At 41.6% G+C, this 17668-nt stretch overlaps 1 protein-coding gene across 3 annotated transcripts in view; it reads right to left on the bottom strand.

Annotated features, from left to right (window-relative positions):
- The window catches only part of mlxipl (MLX interacting protein like), a 32767-nt gene extending 15674 nt beyond the window's left edge, over positions 1 to 17093 (bottom strand). Inside the window, exons 1-11 of one of the 3 annotated variants that reach the window (XM_085364310.1) lie at positions 16980 to 17093; positions 15788 to 16390; positions 14245 to 14351; positions 14002 to 14084; positions 13822 to 13911; positions 13548 to 13589; positions 10456 to 10630; positions 8727 to 8807; positions 3076 to 3227; positions 2353 to 2950; positions 2175 to 2248 (exon numbers count right to left, since the gene is read on the bottom strand). In XM_085364310.1, coding sequence (XP_085220436.1) covers positions 2175 to 2248; positions 2353 to 2950; positions 3076 to 3227; positions 8727 to 8807; positions 10456 to 10630; positions 13548 to 13589; positions 13822 to 13911; positions 14002 to 14084; positions 14245 to 14351; positions 15788 to 16134 — 1749 coding nt within the window. In that variant the 5' untranslated portion in view covers positions 16135 to 16390; positions 16980 to 17093. Of the gene's footprint in view, positions 1 to 2174; positions 2249 to 2352; positions 2951 to 3075; positions 3228 to 8726; positions 8808 to 10455; positions 10631 to 13547; positions 13590 to 13821; positions 13912 to 14001; positions 14085 to 14244; positions 14352 to 15787; positions 16391 to 16979 lie in introns of those variants that run through there. The other 2 variants (XM_085364308.1, XM_085364309.1) reach the window with 2 other exon arrangements.
- Between the last annotated feature and the right edge of the window lie 575 nt (positions 17094 to 17668).

Here is a 17668-nt window from a genome sequence, read left to right as displayed (position 1 = left end):
TAATAAATGACAAATTAAAAATTTGTGTATCGTTGCACCCCTAATATATATATATTAGGGGTGCAACGATACACAAAATTCACGGTTCGGTTCGGTTCGATACTTTGGTGTCACGGTTCGATATTTTTTCGATACAAAAAAAATGTTCATGCATTTTTAATTTGTCATTTATTAAAATTATAAATATATATTTTAACTCAAAAGTACAGTTTTTAAATTTAACCCTAACCCTAACCCTTGTGCGCGTTTTTTATTTTGACAGCGAATGCGCACCTGCGGACCACTTATGTGCAGCCCTGGTTATATAGCTCGTCATATTGCAGCCACAGAAATTATTTTGTCCATGAAACCATAAAGCTGCACTTTCTTTTTGCCTTATAGTCTGATTTGTCATAACTTCTCCGTTTTGTGGTAAGCTTTTATTTGGCTGTCACTTCTTCACCCTGACCTGTCTTATTTGGCTCAGCAGAACTGAAATGCTTTTACACGCGCACTCAGCGATTCTCTGCGCGATCAACCTCTCACATGTTTAAGCTTGCTGCGGGAGATTTCACTTGTCATGTTTGCATAGTAAGCTAACGATTAATAAGACGATGTCAGAGGAATTGGTGCACAAATTATCATCACTCACAGATCAGTACTGTCGCTCTCTATACACAGTTCGCACGATTGCAAAGTGAAAGCAAAAAAACGAGCGCAAATTCAAACGCGACTTCAATATGTCACATATTGACAGTGGCTCACCGATGCCAATGACATAATTACCCAGCTACATTTCTGAAAGAATGCAAAAGCATTGACATATATTTTTCCTACAATAGCCCGACGGGCAGGGAAGAGATAGATTTTGGTAGCCCGACTGAAAAAATCGCTAGCTCCGGGACGTCGGGCTAGCGATATTGCAAGCCCTGTATCTGATTGAGGAATCACTCATCTTTGGAAAAGAGAGTTTATTACAGAGAAATGGCTCTTTCCAAAATAAAAGCTATACTATCCGCTTCTTCTGGGCTATATTCTCAGCAGCATAAGGAGAATCATGTGCTAACAGCTGTCTAAATGACTCGGCTAAAGTTAGTAGCATGCTTGTTGTTTTTGTCTTTGCACTAGGATGATGTCGGTGTAAATGTGCAGTCATATTCGTTGTGTTCCCACTAGTGCTTTCAGGTTAATCTCGTTGAAATGACCTTAACGCCACAACACGGCAAATCTCCGTTAACGAGCTACCGCCGATCGCTCCGTGCATGGGGCTAGACGGCCAACACGTTAACGAGCTAACTGCGCTAACACACTAGTTCACACCAATGTAATTGAGCATTGCATGGCACATCCAACATACTGTTTTACTTTAGTCCATGACTCGCTTACCCTTCAGGGTCATACGTCACATGAAAACCAAAATAATTCCAAACGCCAGATCTGAATGAGGGTCAATTTGCCTGTTGCAAGGAGAGCTTAACTTCTGTCTCGCTAGCTTGCCCTGTGCTCTTCCTTCTGACTATGCTGTCTGTGTGGAGCGCTCAGTGGATCTGCGCTCGACAGTGCAGCCTAGGCGGAGTAGTCGAACACAGATTCACTGAGCGCTCCACACAGACAGCATCGTCAGAAGGAAAATTGATAAAATAAATTACAAATGTTGTATTGTTCGATACATATGCGTACCGAACCGAAAGCACTGTATCGAACGGTTCAATATCGATACGAATATCGTTGCACCCCTAATATATATATATATATATATATATATATATATATATATATATATATATATATATATATATATATATATATATATATATATATGAGATTAGGAACTTATAATGGACATAAATCTGCTTGCTGAATGAAAAGAGACCGCTTGCTATGTCCTCTTTTGTTTAGGTTAGATGAGTAAACTTTTAGATGTAACCTATTTATCAGGTAAGCTTTTGAAAATTTCTGCAGTCTTCTACAAAAACATTAACACTAAGGTGCGGCTTACTAAGGACACCTGTGTCTATTGCCAGCACACAGCACTCCTTTAGTTGCTCATACTTACATACATATATCAGTAATACAATGCTGAGTGGCCTTGATGATATGAATATCCATTCTCCAGTAGCACTTGGTAAAAGTCACTAAAGTTCATTAGTTATTTCTTGTTGACATGCTGTGCTAAGCCAGTTTTCCACACTCACTGAGGAGCTAGAGGATGATGACCTCTGAGCTTTGGCTGTCACTGGAGCAGTATCAAATCCCAGGGTTGGCTTTCCTGATAACACAAATCCAAAATTAAACATTAGCCCACTGCATTTTTTATTTTTGTTTTACTTAAAAAACTGTTAGTTGAGGAAGAACATGTCAGAATTCACTCACGTTCATGAGCCCCAGTGGAGAGCAGTTTAGCCAGACAGCTAGTGGGTGGGGGAGTGGATGGAAGTACAGGGGGGGCAGCTGTCCTCGCTCCTCCTGTCTTTTGCTTATGCTTCCCTTTGGCCCCCGTAAATGTCACCTGTTCTGGCACTGAGAAGCAGTGAGCTGCTGTGACAGAGGGCAGCGCTGCATGGACCGGGTCAGATACAACAGCTAGGTAAGAGAGAGAGTGGCAGGGAGTCTGGGAGTACGTTTCCCCTGTGTGAGGGTATCCGTGAGCCTGCTGCGCAGCACCCTGAGCCCCCATGGTGGAGGCTGTGTGAGTGATGACAGTGGAGGTTCCACTGCTTGTCGTATAGTAACCAAACTTGTGGCATGGCAGTGGGTACAAAAAGGGAATACTTGCAGAGGCCGTCTGTTCAGTGCTGCTGCTAAATGCTATAGAAACTGGTGCATCATGGTATGACTGATGTCCATAAGGCATGGCTTCTGTTATGATGTTGGATGTGTGGTATTCTCCACAATCCTGGCCAGAGCTGGTCTGGTTTGGCCGGGTATTAGATATAGAGGGGTGGGACAGATTGTCAGATAGTAGATTGGGCTGGGAAAAAAATTAATCTGTTTTACTGATTAAACAAGAATAACATTAGATGCTGGAATAATTGAATAATTCTGCACAAGCAGACAATAAACACAAACAGAAGAAGCTGATAACAGCAGCAGTACCTGAGCCAGCTGCGTGTCGATGAGAAGCCGGGGCGCTGTTGCCACAGGGGAGGGAACTGGAGCAAACGCTGCACCAGAAGAACTCCCAAAATAGCTACAGTCCGCAAAACCAGTGTGCTCGGTGGGTTGGCCACGGTTGTTCATAAAGATATCTGAGAAAGAGTACAGTATATATAGTATGTTATTCAGAATATCAACTGGAAAAGGCTCTGATACAGCAGGAAGATAAAACATTTAAAAGAATAATCTAATTAAATAAAGTACACGTGGCATATATAGACATTCAACAAAAACTAACCAATATATCAATCAACTGTTTATAAGTAACTCAAATTTTATGCTGAAAAGGAAGTAGGAAGTAGAAAATTAAATGATCCTACCCCGCCTTCCTGTCTAATGAATGATAGAAATATTCTTCTTACTTTTAAAGGCCTGCCAGCGGCACACACACACACACACACACACACACACACACACACACACACACACACACACACACACACACACACACACACACACACCACACACACACACACACACACACACCTTAGATATTTTACTTCATGGTAAAATAATACATGGAAAGTAGGATAGTGCTCTCTGGTGGACAACTGAAGAAACAGAGGTTATACCAAATAAGGATTTTGTATTTTGTGTACTGCAGTTTCTGTTACATTGTATATACAGTGACCAGTGTAGCATTCCGATAAAAACCAGTTTTTGCAGATTTTCTAGACATGGTACAGTGGGGCAAAAAAGTATTTAGTCAGCCACCGATTGTGCAAGTTCCCCCACCTAAAATGATGACAGAGGTCAGTAATTTGCACCAGAGGTACACTTCAACTGTGACAGACAGAATGTGAAAAAAAATAAAAAAATTAAAAAAAAATCCATGAATCCACATGGTAGGATTTGTAAAGAATTTATTCGTAAATCAGGGTGGAAAATAAGTATTTGGTCAATAACAAAAATACAACTCAATACTTTGTAACATAACCTTTGTTGGCAATAACAGAGGTCAAACGTTTACTATAGGTCTTTACCAGGTTTGCACACACAGTAGCTGGTATTTTGGCCCATTCCTCCATGCAGATCTTCTCGAGAGCAGTGATGTTTTGGGGCTGTCGCCGAGCAACACGGACTTTCAACTCCCGCCACAGATTTTCTATGGGGTTGAGGTCTGGAGACTGGCTAGGCCACTCCAGGACTTTCAAATGCTTCTTACGGAGCCACTCCTTTGTTGCCCAGGCGGTGTGTTTTGGATCATTGTCATGTTGGAAGACCCAGCCTCGTTTCATCTTCAAAGTTCTCACTGATGGAAGGAGGTTTTGGCTCAAAATCTCACGATACATGGCCCCATTCATTCTGTCCTTAACACGGATCAGTCGTCCTGTCCCCTTGGCAGAAAAACAGCCCCATAGCATGATGTTCCCACCCCCATGCTTCACAGTAGGTATGGTGTTCTTGGGATGCAACTCAGTATTCTTCTTCCTCCAAACACGACGAGTTGAGTTTATACCAAAAAGTTCTACTTTGGTTTCATCTGACCACATGACATTCTCCCAATCCTCTGCTGTATCATCCATGTGCTCTCTGGCAAACTTCAGATGGGCCTGGACATGCACTGGCTTCAGCAGCGGAACACGTCTGGCACCGCGGGATTTGATTCCCTGCCGTTGTAGTGTGTTACTGATGGTGACCTTTGTTACTTTGGTCCCAGCTCTCTGCAGGTCATTCACCAGGTCCCCCCGTGTGGTTCTGGGATCTTTGCTCACCGTTCTCATGATCATTTTGACCCCACGGGATGAGATCTTGCGTGGAGCCCCAGATCGAGGGAGATTATCAAAATCAAATCAAATCAAATCAGATCACTTTTATTGTCACATCACATGTGCAGGTACATTGGTACAGCACATGTGAGTGAAATTCTTGTGTGCGAGCTTCACAAGCAACAGAGTTGTGCAAAATACAATAATGTAAACAAGCAAAATACAAGAATGGCTACATATGAAACTAATAAATATATGTACAATATATAATAGTATATGCATTTCTGGATGTGTATACTAAATATTTTTCTACGTGTGTGTGTGTGTGTGTGTGTGTGTGTGTACACATATTTTACAAATTAAATAGAGTAAACAATAAATAAAATATATAAAATAAAATATACAGAGTGAGACATGTGCAAAACAGTGGCGTTACTGTACAGTATGGAGTGCATAATGTTAAAGTTCCAGTAGTGAAGCTGAGGTGTCTATGAAGTGTTCAGCAGTCTGATGGCCTGATGGAAAAAGCTGTCTCTCAGTCTGCTGGTACGGGACCGGATGCTGCAGAACCTCCTTCCTGATGGAAGTAGTCTGAACAGTTTATGGCTGGGGTGACTGGAGTCCTTGATGATCCTCCCCACTTTCCTCAGGCAGCGCTTCCTGTAGATGTCTTGGAGGGAGGGAAGCTCACCTCCAATTATCCGTTCAGAGCACCGCACTACTCGCTGGAGAGCTTTGCAGTTGTAGGCGGTGCTGTTGCCATACCAGGTGGTGATGCATCCAGTGAGGATGCTCTCAATGGCACAGTGATAGAAGGTCCTGAGGATGCGGGGGCTCATGCCGAATCTTTTCAGCCTCCTGAGAAAGAAGAGGCGCTGCTGCGCCTTCTTCACTGTTTTGTTTGTGTGTACTGACCACGTAATGGTCTTGTATGTCTTCCATTTTCTGATAATTGCTCCCACAGTTGATTTTTTCACACCAAGCTGCTTGCCTATTGTAGATTCACTCTTCCCAGTCTGGTGCAGGTCTACAATACTTTTCCTGGTGTCCTTCGAAAGCTCTTTGGTCTTGGCCATGGCGGAGTTTGGAGTCTGACTGTTTGAGGCTGTGGACAGGTGTCTTTTATACAGATGATGAGTTCAAACAGGTGCCATTCATACAGGTAACGAGTGGGGGACAGAAAAGCTTCTTACAGAAGACGTTACAGCTCTGTGAGAGCCAGAGATTTTCCTTGTTTGAGGTGACCAAATACTTATTTTCCACCCTAATTTACGAATAAATTCTTTACAAATCCTACCATGTGAATTCATGGATTTTTTTTTTACATTCTGTCTCTCACAGTTGAAGTGTACCTCTGGTGCAAATTACTGACCTCTGTCATCATTTTAAGTGGGGGAACTTGCACAATCGGTGGCTGACTAAATACTTTTTTGCCCCACTGTATAACACTAGTACTTACACCGTACAGCCATGAGTATTCACACAACCATTCAAATCACTGAATTCAGGTGTTCCAGTCACTTTCATGGCCACAGGTGTATATAAGAAAAAAAAGTAAAAAAAAAAAAAAAAAAAAATCACACACCTAGTCATGCAGAGTGCTTCTACAAACATTTGTGAATGAATGGGTCGCTCTCAGGAGCTCAGTGAATTCTAGTGACAGGATGCTGCCTGTGCAGTGAGTTTTAAAGTTTCCTCACTGCTAAATATTCCAAAATCAACTGTTAGTGGTCTTATAACAAAGTGGAAGCAATTGGGAACGACAGCAACTCAGCTACAAAGTGGTAGGCGACGTAAACTCACAGAGCAGTGTCAGTGGATGCCGAGGCACATAGTTAACAGAGGTCACTAACTTTCCGCAGAGTCAGGAGAACCCTACTTGTCTAACTGCATTGTGTAAAGTATGATGGAGAGGGGATTATAGTGTGGCATTGCTCTTCAGGAGTAGGGCTCGGCCTTTTAGTTCCAGTGATAGGAACTTAACTGGCCTACACAGAGTGCTGATCTCACAGAACACCTTTGAAATTAATAAGAGCGGAGTCTGAAAGCTGGGTCTTCTCATCAGTCATCGGTTTCTGACCTCATAAATGCAGTTTTGGAAGAATGGTCAAAAATTCCCATAAACACTCCTAACCCTTGTGGAAAGCCTTCCCAGTAGAGCTGAAGCTGTTATATTTTCAAAGGGTGTGCCAACTTCATATTAAATCCTGTGGATTAAAAATGGGATGTCACTCAAGTTCATTTGCGTGTGAAGGCAGACAACTGAATACTTTTTGCAGTATAGTGTCTCTTCCGTCTTTATTTTAAGATAAAAGAGACAAAGAACAGAAATGGAAAATTAAACCCTCACACAATGTGAAGCTCTCTGATTGAGATAATCAGTCAGGGTATTTACATTTTATTTGCCAGGTCACATAGTTTTAAATCTATGCTGGCAGGTTGCCAGTTTTTTCACATGTTATTTAAGGTTTGAGCAGTCAATATTAACTGTCTTCACTCAAACTGGCAGTAACCCTAAGTTTTCCTGAACTGAGCGTCTTTCATCAAGACACATTGTTCAGAATGCCTCATGATCTCACAGTAGGTAATGCATACCAAAAGCTCTTTTTTTATCTCAGTAAAAAGAAAACTCAGTATTTTCATGTAAGAGAAATACAGAGAAATCATGAATTAATTAAGAGCGCTGACAGATACTAGCTGCCTGGTCACTGTGACAAAAAAAGCAAAGACACCACACAGCTGATACTTCAGGAGCCTGTCAGGGCAGTAAGAACAAACACACACACACAAACACAGCAGTGGGCAACAGGTTGTCTGTTGGTTACAAAGACTTACTTGTAGCCATGGGGCTGCAGGATTGCATCACTGAAAGTAATACAAATGCCAGAAAAATCACAGCCATTGTTGCCCTGAGCAAGAAACTAAACTCTAACCTGGTTCCTTCCTCTTGCTTGAAGCTTTGCTCCTCTTTTGCTGCAGGCTGACTCGATTCAGTATAAAGACTAAAGCAGACACCCCAGGCATACTGCCATATTGGCTTCTTGTCCAGTACGTGTCAGCTTGGTAAGTTAGGTTCTCTACATTTAGTCATGCTTTACAAAGACATTTACTTTACCTTGCATCAATTAACTTTCAGCCATTTGTAAAAGCTATGCTATCACTTTTAAAGCCGGCAAGCTTGCTAACAGTTGCATATTTATACCTCTAAATGATACAAAGCAGGAGTGAAACTTGTGTGAAGCCATGTGTTGGTCCATCTAATCAATATTAGTGCAACTTTCATTCATTTCAGCTCAATTTATGTTATATTAGCTCCCTATGCCATGAATTTATAAAATCCAATCAAAATTAAATGAAATCACAGACCTGAAAGCTACAGCTCAATAGGAATTGTGGTAACAACATAATTTTACTTTATAAAAAAAATAGAAAATCATCATAATCATCTTCCAGCCCATCAATATTTATTTCCCTAGTTTCTAGGTGGTGCCAAAAGTAGCAATAGTGGTTAAATACATCCTCTTCCACTTCCCCATTTTCCCCAGTTCAACCCTGCCTTTGACAATCCTTTAACTCATGAATGCCAAAGAACATACTGCTGACATAGCACAAATCAGAGGAGTGTCCCTCAAGGTTTTTTCACTCATCAACATCTGGAATAGAAACTTAATTTATGTACTACAAAAATATGATTAAGATAATCATCAGCCAAATATGGCTGATAAGAATCTAATCTTAAAAACTCAAGTACTCTTCACACTATATCATGCACTGTCAGCAAGCATCTAACTGTAATCAACCTGTGATTGGATGCATTAATCAGTTCTTCACATGTTCACATTTACAGATAAACAGATGGACATATGAAAGGGTAGAAAGTACCTGGTATATCCATGAAATCATCCAGGTTGGGCTGCAGTGGAGTCAAGCCTGGTTGAATCATGTCAGCATTGCTGGTGTATGCTGAAGTGGAAGAGAACATAATAATAGATGCATGCGTGAGAAAGAAATGCTCTAGTGCTATTGTGTTTTTTGTTTTTTGTTTTTTTTTGACAAGTCATCTTTCATCATAGGGAATTTCCTTATTTGTAATGTGGGTTTCATTGGCTGAATTGCTAACCCATGTGACCAGCAGACAGAGTCACCAAACTGAGGTAGGAACTTAGAAAGTGAAATACTTCTACATTATATTAAAGCATAGTTTGGATTTGTTTGCCCTCTTGCTGAGAGTTAGAAGATGGATCTTTCATCAAAGGCTGTTTTTAACATAGATTAGCAAAAAGTGGACACTGGTAAATGGCCTGCATTTGTATAGCACTTTACTCAGTCCCTAAGGACCCCAAAGCGCTTTACACTACATTCAGTCATTCACACACTGGCAATGGCAAGCTACGTTGTAGCCAGAGCTGCCCTGGGGCGCACTGTCAGAGGCGAGGCTGCCGTACACTGGTGCCACTGGGCCCTCTGACCACCACCAGTAGGCAAACATGGGGTTAGTATCTTGCCCAAGGATATTTGGCATGCAGCCAAGAGGCAGCCTGGGATCGAACCACCAACCTTCTGATTAGAGGCTGACCTGCTCTGCTACCTGAGCTACAGTCACCCCAGACACTGGCAGAAACAGCCAGCTGGCTGTGTTTAAAGGCAACCTGTCCACCTGCCAGCTGAAGAAATCACATATCTTATTTGTTTAGGTTGCACAAGAAACAAAGTGTTGATGGGGACTTCCTGCTTTGCCTTGTTGTTCCCTTGTCACCGTGAGATGGCTTGGAAAACAGCACAGACTCCAAAATGTATTGTGTCTGATAGTCCCCAGCTCTGACTGAGCTTTAGGCGTGCTGATCCACATTGCCTTTTTACCCATGTTTTCATCTTTTTAAGCTAGGACAACCATCTGCTGGGTAAAGGCATACTTTGAACAGACAGATAATGAGAGCGTTGGGAAGTGCGAATGGATGACAGGCTACTGTTAAAAAACCCCAACCCCCAACCCCCCCCCCCCCCCCCCCCACCCCCCCCACACACACACACACAAAAACAAACAAACAAAAAAACAGGTGATGTAGCACTGCAGTAAACAGGCCCCATCCCTACTTTTATATGTTGCTGGTATCAAATTTTAAAGAGAAAAAAAAAATATATATGTGTATTTCTCAATTTCTCTGCATTTTATATGATGCCCATGTATTATTTTCCATCAAATTTAACTTTTAATTATTTGAAAATTAATGCATTCTGCTGTTATTTACCTTTTTTTTGGAAAAGGGCATTCATTTCTGAAAACAAGACCACATTTAAAATGAGAGAAATAAAAGTCCAACCATATCTCTATGATTATGTTCCTTTTTTGCTGAAAATCTGTCCCTAAAGCTCCTGTCTATGACAGACTTGAGTTAGAAATATTATTTTGGGCAATTTATTTGATTCTAAAAGTAAAATGAACCAGGATATAATTTTCAGCCCAGTAACAACTAATTGGAATCAATTATTTAATCCATGCACTATGCAGCCTACGATCAGCCTTGCTTTTAAATGCTTCCGATCAAATTCTGCAGGATTTGAGACACAAGTCCCTGCTGAAAGTCATTCCACAAACTTGTCTACTACTCACTGTTGTGTCGCTCGCTGGTCCAGGGACATGGCTTCTGTGTCATGGTGAATAGGGTGTCAGAGATGTCGGACAGAAGGCAGTCCAGGTCAAACATGTGGACCTCCGCGGGGACAGCTTCAGGTTCCTGGTATGTCTGATAGGGCCATTTGTCCTGCCTGGCTTGGCAGATCTGACCCTGCCAAACATCAACAAGGAATCAGAACACTTACAGGATCTGACATGCCAAGTTAATCCCAGATCTATCCATTAGGGGCTCAACATAAATAGAGCTGGAAAGTCCTAATTCATCAATGACTTCTAGTTCTCCCAATCTGTGCCTGCAATTAGTGCTCTATGAAAACTTTGTGTCACGTTTGTTCCGCTGATAAATGACAAAATGCCTCTCAAAACTAATATTAAAACAGCAAGAAAAAAAAACATCTATCTCCAGTTACACACAAAACAAAACTGCACACCTACAGCATTCACAACTTCAACATGAAACATGTGCTAAGCTGTCATCTCTTCCCCCCCATCCCTTTCTGCCCCTTCTCCTTTGGAAACCCAGTGAACAACTCACAGAAATGAAGTGCCAAAGCCAGCCTGTTTGAGATGCTTTGTTTCACCCCGATCTTCTACTCCGCCTTTACCTTCCACTTCTAAGCCCAGGGCCACATTTATAGGGAAGCCCACCAGATTGAGCCGGAAACTATTTCTGATTACGTCTGAACACACGACATCCCCTCTTAGAATACAAGCATGCACGAGCAGAAATGAGGTAAGATTGTTGTGCGCACATGTATGTGTGTATGTGTGCGCGTGTGCATGTGGGGTGCATCATGAAAAAGCTGTTTTGACACATTGTTCAGAAACAGTGGGCCCTCACAGGTTTTCATTATGTTGGCTTTGTTCATTTCTTTATTTTGATGTCTCACCATTTCAATAAGAGCAGCAGCCTTTTGTCCCTGACCTAATTCTGGGAGTCGCACACACACACGTGCATGCAAACTGTAAAAGGCCCCTGCTAAACACAAACTGATGCTGCTTGGAGAAAATATACACATGCATATGAGCAGCTGAAAGACTGCAGCATCGACAGGGTGCGTTTACATCGTTTGGCGAGAAGTTTCATTTCAAAAGAGATTCTCCTAGATCTAAATCTAACTAAACTTTGGTATCCAGAAGGACGCAATTTTTTTTTTTAATCAAAGCTATTAGTGAACCTTACCCTACCCTACAGATTACCCCACTTTTAAAACATTTGCATCTCCCACCTATCAAGTTTGAATTTCATTCAACGACGTTGGTCCTTCCTTCCTGGTGGAGAGGGGGCCCACCTAAATTATTGAACTGTTTCATCCCTGCACTACAAGTTGACTTCTCTGGTCCTCAGAGAGGGGTCTTCTTACGGTTCCGTGTGCCAGTCCAAGAAATGAGGTTGATCGTGCCTTCCACACCTTAGCTCCAAAACTGCAGAACAGCTCAATTCTCTTTGTGCCCGTTTAAAAAGGCAGCTTAACCCTGTAACACCAAGTGCTTCGTATTTAATGGGTGAGGTTTTGAGACTGCTACATTGTCAGTGTGATTGTTTTTCATTGTTGTTCATTAAATAATGTATTCAAAAACATTTGATTTTTCTGTAAATTATTTGATGGCTCAGAGTGTACAGTGCTTGTAGTGTGTGTTCATTTTGTTTACTTATGTGTGTGTCTCCCTCTTGCAGAGTGAGATTTTTTTTTTCCTTACTCGTTTACACAGCATTATCACCTAATAGGATATTATTTCACTCTCAGACTGAATATAAGGGCTAAGTCTAGTGATCTTAATTTTCAGCCTTTTTCGTGTTATTATTAGAGCAGCTTTCCAGCTGCCTTCTTCACTCTAAACCACACACTACATCCTTCAGGTCCCTGCAACCTACTGAAATAGGGAAGGTGTGACCAGGTTTTGAAGAACAGCTCAGGGTCAGCTTCCCCTGAACCCACTGCTCCACCTCTCCCATGCAGCTGAGCCACAAACCACACCCTGCTACAGTCTGTAAATGAACTGTGTAAAAATCTATTGAAATACATTGTCACTGTAGATAATAATCTGAACGTTATTTTACAATTCTACTTTATTAGAAAGTGGTTGATGCTAAAAATGTAAAGCCAATTAAATTTTAGACTAGGGCTGTCACAGGTTAAAAGTGCACAACTGTAACTGTGTAACTGCATATATGACATACGACATTCACACTTTTGACTAGTGTTTTTCTAAGCACTAAATGTAATCTGTTAAGAGAATGGTGTGATAAGGATATGAGTGCACAGAGCATAAAAACACAGTGAAGTGATCTTTGACCTGTCAGCTACTTGCTGATATTGGCCTTGCCGCGTAATCCATCAAAAGACGGGTCAGACACAGCATTATTATTGAAGTTTTCCTAATGTTGAACTCAAGTAAAGCTTGGACTTCCAGTGCCACAGCACATCTACAGAAAAATGAAAAATTAGAGCCCATGAAAGATGAAATATGAGGAATACTATCATGAATGAGGCACCTCCCTCTCTCTGCCCCCCCGCTGTTTCTCCTCTCTGCCACTAAATATTTTGTCTCTGCCACCTTAGCGTCTCTGTCGAAAGCAGATGCCCCTCTGCTGCCCGGTTTTTGCCAAGTGCTGCTGGAAGTAGGTCATATTTGATTAGGTTACATTCATTTTTTTCACCATTTTTCTTGAATAAAGATTAAGAGTTATGGGTATTGTTGCAGCAGGCAGTTAGCTGGGTCAGTTGCCTTCATATGTCAGGTTGTGACGCACAGCCCAAGTTGTTTTGCCCATTTCTATTTTCTTTTTTAAATCTCTTTTTTTCTCCCCTCCTCCCTTGTTCAGCCAGGGAGGCTAAATTCAAATGCTAAAAATAGTCGCTTGGTGGTCTTTAGTGATCCTATGTCACTACAAGGACATTCAAAAGTAAACAATGCCAGCAGGTCACCCAAAAATTACAATATATGTTGGGTCAGTTGGCCAGCTTCAGCCTCCACTCTTCAAAATCAATACTTTTCAACTTTAATTTCCTTGCAATATTGCAATAATGTAGCAATAATGAAGTAATGTGTGACTTCTGACTTACCTCTTGAAGCATTAATAGGATGTCATCCTTCTTTTTCTGAAGCTGCAGCAGAAAAAGACAGAGCGAGTGTGGAAATGAACCATGTTTTTGTTTTTATGCACATCACCTTATGTTAACTAATTACAGTTTTGATCAGGTAAAAGTGTTGGAAAGTGGGGCCATTGGGGTTCATCCTTTGGGGACTATGAAAACGTGACAAACTGTCCAACCAATAGGTACTGGTACTGACTTAGAGACAGTTTAAAGATGTACTGTGAATAAGGTGAGCGCTCACCCTCTTCTTGTAGTAAATCCTCCACTTATGGTACTCCTTGATCACTACCTCAATCCTTCTCTTCCAGTAGCTGCCCTCTAATATGATCGCCTGTTGACAGGATGCCAGTGAAACACTAAGTATGTTTTTTTTCCAAGGATGAGCTTAAATATGCAACACCTACATCATTCATTCACTCACTTCGGGCTTTCGATGCGCATCTGCCTCCAAGCCATCCAGCGGGGTCACAAAGCCACATACTGGGTTTTTCCTCTTCTCCACATCTGAGCCAAGCAGAAAGAGGGAAAAAAGGACAAGAAAAATCAGCTGCGGCGTAGACATTCATTCTGGTGAAATGTGGATTCTCTCAACCCATGTTAGGTCACCCGGTTCTTCTAGTCTCACAATTTAAAAAAAAAAAAAAAAAAAAGCACCAGCACTCACACTGAATGAACCATGCTCTCCAGATTGCATTGTTCAGACGGATCTTATCCCTCCACAGCAACCGCAGACCCTTAAAAGATTTCCATTTAGGAGAGACTATCTTACCACTGTGGAGAAAAGAAAGGTGGAATATGTATTTGTTTCGGGGAAAATGTGAAAGCCCTTTCATTTATAGTCTTTGAGGCAAAAAGGCATAAACGTGCATAAATGACGTTTATGCCTCTTTTAGAAAAAAACAATAGGAACACTGCCTCAAACCTGCCCTGATTTTGACTAATAGTAGCCAATCAACTTATTCCCCGGTATACAACCCGGCTTTATGTGCTTTCCCCCCCCCCCCCCCCCCCTCCCTCACTGTTTCTCTGCCTGCTGAGAATAGAGCTCCTAATGTGAGGTGCTCAAGGAGTTGCTAGGAAGCCTGGGGAAATCATTCTCAACATGCTTTTAATGGACTGACATGGCTGCGTATTATTCAGCCCGAACAGCAGAGACAGCCTATTGCGAAAAAACAAAGAGCAATCAGCAGAGGAACCACTTTACATCAGTCTGGTTAATGATAAATAGCGGAAAGCAGAGCAGCAATCTGTGCGGAATAAGAGGCCATGTCATAGTCTTGGAAAATATATATAAATATATAATAAAAGTACTTGTTTTAAATCTATTTTTTTTGTGTTTGATAATAGTTGCACAATGAATCCTGAAACAGTGCCACAATTTGTGAAACTAGATCTATAAACAAATGCAATTTTCCACCCAGTGACAGCAGATTTTTAAAAAAAAGAAAGAAAAAAAAAGTCTTCTTTGGGCCAAGGGTTGATGAAAGCTCTTATAAACACGGTTTCAAAGAAAGTGGTCCTCATTTTTTAAGTAAATGAAAAATCAATGTGTAGTCTGATGTTACTGAAACGTAAGCATGTTTAGAGAGTATAGGGAGGTTTCTTTGGTATTTGGTTTGTTTTAAGTGCGGCGGCTTCCTCTGCTATAGTTGCAAATAGCTCCTGCTATATGCAGGAGCTATTTGTGACATCTTGTAACAAATGGCTGCTCTCAAACAGAAAAACAAATTTCTAGGGCATCGTGTCAGGAGTTTCTTTCCTTTGCATCAGTCACACTGTCCTTTGTCCAGTCCTGCCAACTAGAATCAAAGTCCACTTTTTTTTGGTGAAAATTTCCAAACTGGTTATGCAACAGACTGACAACACATATACACAAACAACCACAGCATTAACTATCAGCTTTGAAGGGAATTCTATTAAGACAAATATAAATATATATATTAAAAAATATATTTTAAAATATGGTTTAGTTTAGTTCGTTTAGTGAGCTTCGGTTAATTTACAATACTCTTATTTTAAAACAGAGACTGATCCTGTGCATATCGCTGCTTTAAATGTCAGCTCAGAATGAGACACTTTCACATTCTTTGGAGATATTTTCTTCCACATGGTTTAGCTGAACTGAACAAGCAGAAAGCTGAAAATAAAAATGCTGATTAAAACCCCGACTTCATTCTTTCCCCCTACTGCACGCAGCAGGGACCCACCTGTAGGCCAGTGACATGCACTCGAACAGGCGGGTCAGAGTGGGGTCGATGCTTAGGCTCCCGGAGCTGAGTGGACCGTAGCGGTACGTTTGACACCCCGTTCTGTTCACCGTGTCAAAGTCGTACCTCAGAGACCCTCCACTCTTCCTCCTCCGCGCCGCAGAGTCGCTGTGGGGCGAGGATACCATGAAGTGTCCGCTGTGGATCACCTGAGTGCGGGGGAAAGCTTCGGGCGACGGCCCGGTGCCGGCCACCCGAGCGGGTTCCCCCTCCGGGTCAGAGTCCGATTCTAAGAAGTCCTGAAGCTGGCTCTCTCCGGCCGAGCAAACACTCCCTTTGCCCGCCATTGCGCACTTTCATTCAGCGGTGAGGATCGGACAGAAAGTGAACTTTCTCCTCAGCTGTCTTCCCCCGCTTCCTGTCCTGTTTTCTTCAGATATTTGAATATTTCCTCAAGGAAGAGCCGTTTGCTATCAAGCAATGATTATCCTCATCTGTCAGTGGAGGGCTCAGCCAACCAGCTGCAGGACCTACACCTCTGGAGCACGGTGTGTGTGTGGACTGTTGTGTAACAGCATACTATCATTATGTCAACTTCTCGAACTGGTAAAGTCCCGAAGAAAATAGACAGAAAGTGGTAATTATTAATAAACCAAAAAAAAAAAAAAGTATTAGAAAGTAGGAGTAAACCGGCTTCAAGTGGATGTGTCACAGATTCATATTATCATCACTATATACACAAACAACCACAACCTTAACTATCAGCTTTGAAGGGAACTGTATATATATTTTAATTTGCTTCTAAACTTTAACATTTTAGATGTGTTTCAGCAAGCAACAATTCTGTGCATGTAAAAGGATTTCTGCACATTTAAAACATATCACATATATCTGTGTTTAGGAATGATTATTAACAAGTTCTGATCCTTCATAATTGATATTATGGAGCTTTTTTAACCCATAAAGCAAAAAATACCGGCCTCTATTGGCGGTATTCTTTGTTGCATGTTTTCTAATTATTTCTGTGTGTGTGTGTGTGTGTGTGTGTGTGTGTGTGTGTGTGTGTGTGTGTGTGTGTGTGTGTGTGTGCGTTAAGCCTGAAAATATTTTCTTGAAATATTTCCGGATAAAATAATTTAAAAAGCCTCCACAGCAAGCAGACACGAAGGAGTGGGGCTTCCCTTCACCTCACCTCCAATTGGTTGTAGTAGATGGCTGTCCCTCCCCGAACCTGGGTCTGCTAGAAGCTTCTTCCTGTTGAAAAGGGTTTTTCCCTCCCACATTTGCCAAGTGCTTGCTCAACAGGATTGTCTGATTGTTGGGGATTGTTCACCGTTCACAGTTCACTGTACTCAAATGGCCTCCAGTCACCAGATCTAAATTTAAAAAAGCACTTTTGGGATGTGGTAGAACAGCAAATTCACATCATGGATTTGGAGCCGACAAATCTTCTATAACTCTATGACACTCTGTAATACTTTGTTGAATCTGTGCCACAAGCACAGATCTGAAGGCAAAAAGGGGTCCAACATGGTACAACCAAGATGTAACTAATGAAGTGTCCAATGAGTGTATATTAGTTCATTCTTAGTCATGACAAAGGAAAAATAACTACAAAGTGCAGCTCTTCAAGTTGAATATACCTTTCACAGTCTCTTAGCCTGTTAGCCCAGTCAGCCTTCTGGTCACTTCTCTAAGCTTTAATGAGTCTCTGGCTGTTCATGGAGGACCCTAAAAATGCCCATATTGTGAGGGGTACACCCGCTTCGGATGTTATCAGTCCATACAGTGGACGTTATTAGCAGAAATCAGTCCCATAGATATGGGCCAGGATTGACCTTCTCTACCTCCTAAACTGTTCAGAAGGTTGTTATCATCCAT

The sequence above is a fragment of the Diplotaxodon limnothrissa genome, linkage group LG10, assembly GCF_057381915.1.
Source record: "Diplotaxodon limnothrissa isolate DT_005_m linkage group LG10, D_limnothrissa_male_GT1.1, whole genome shotgun sequence".
Lineage (NCBI taxonomy): Eukaryota > Metazoa > Chordata > Actinopteri > Cichliformes > Cichlidae > Diplotaxodon > Diplotaxodon limnothrissa.
Note: the sequence above shows the minus strand (reverse complement) of the source record. Positions and strands in the feature narration are given on the sequence as shown.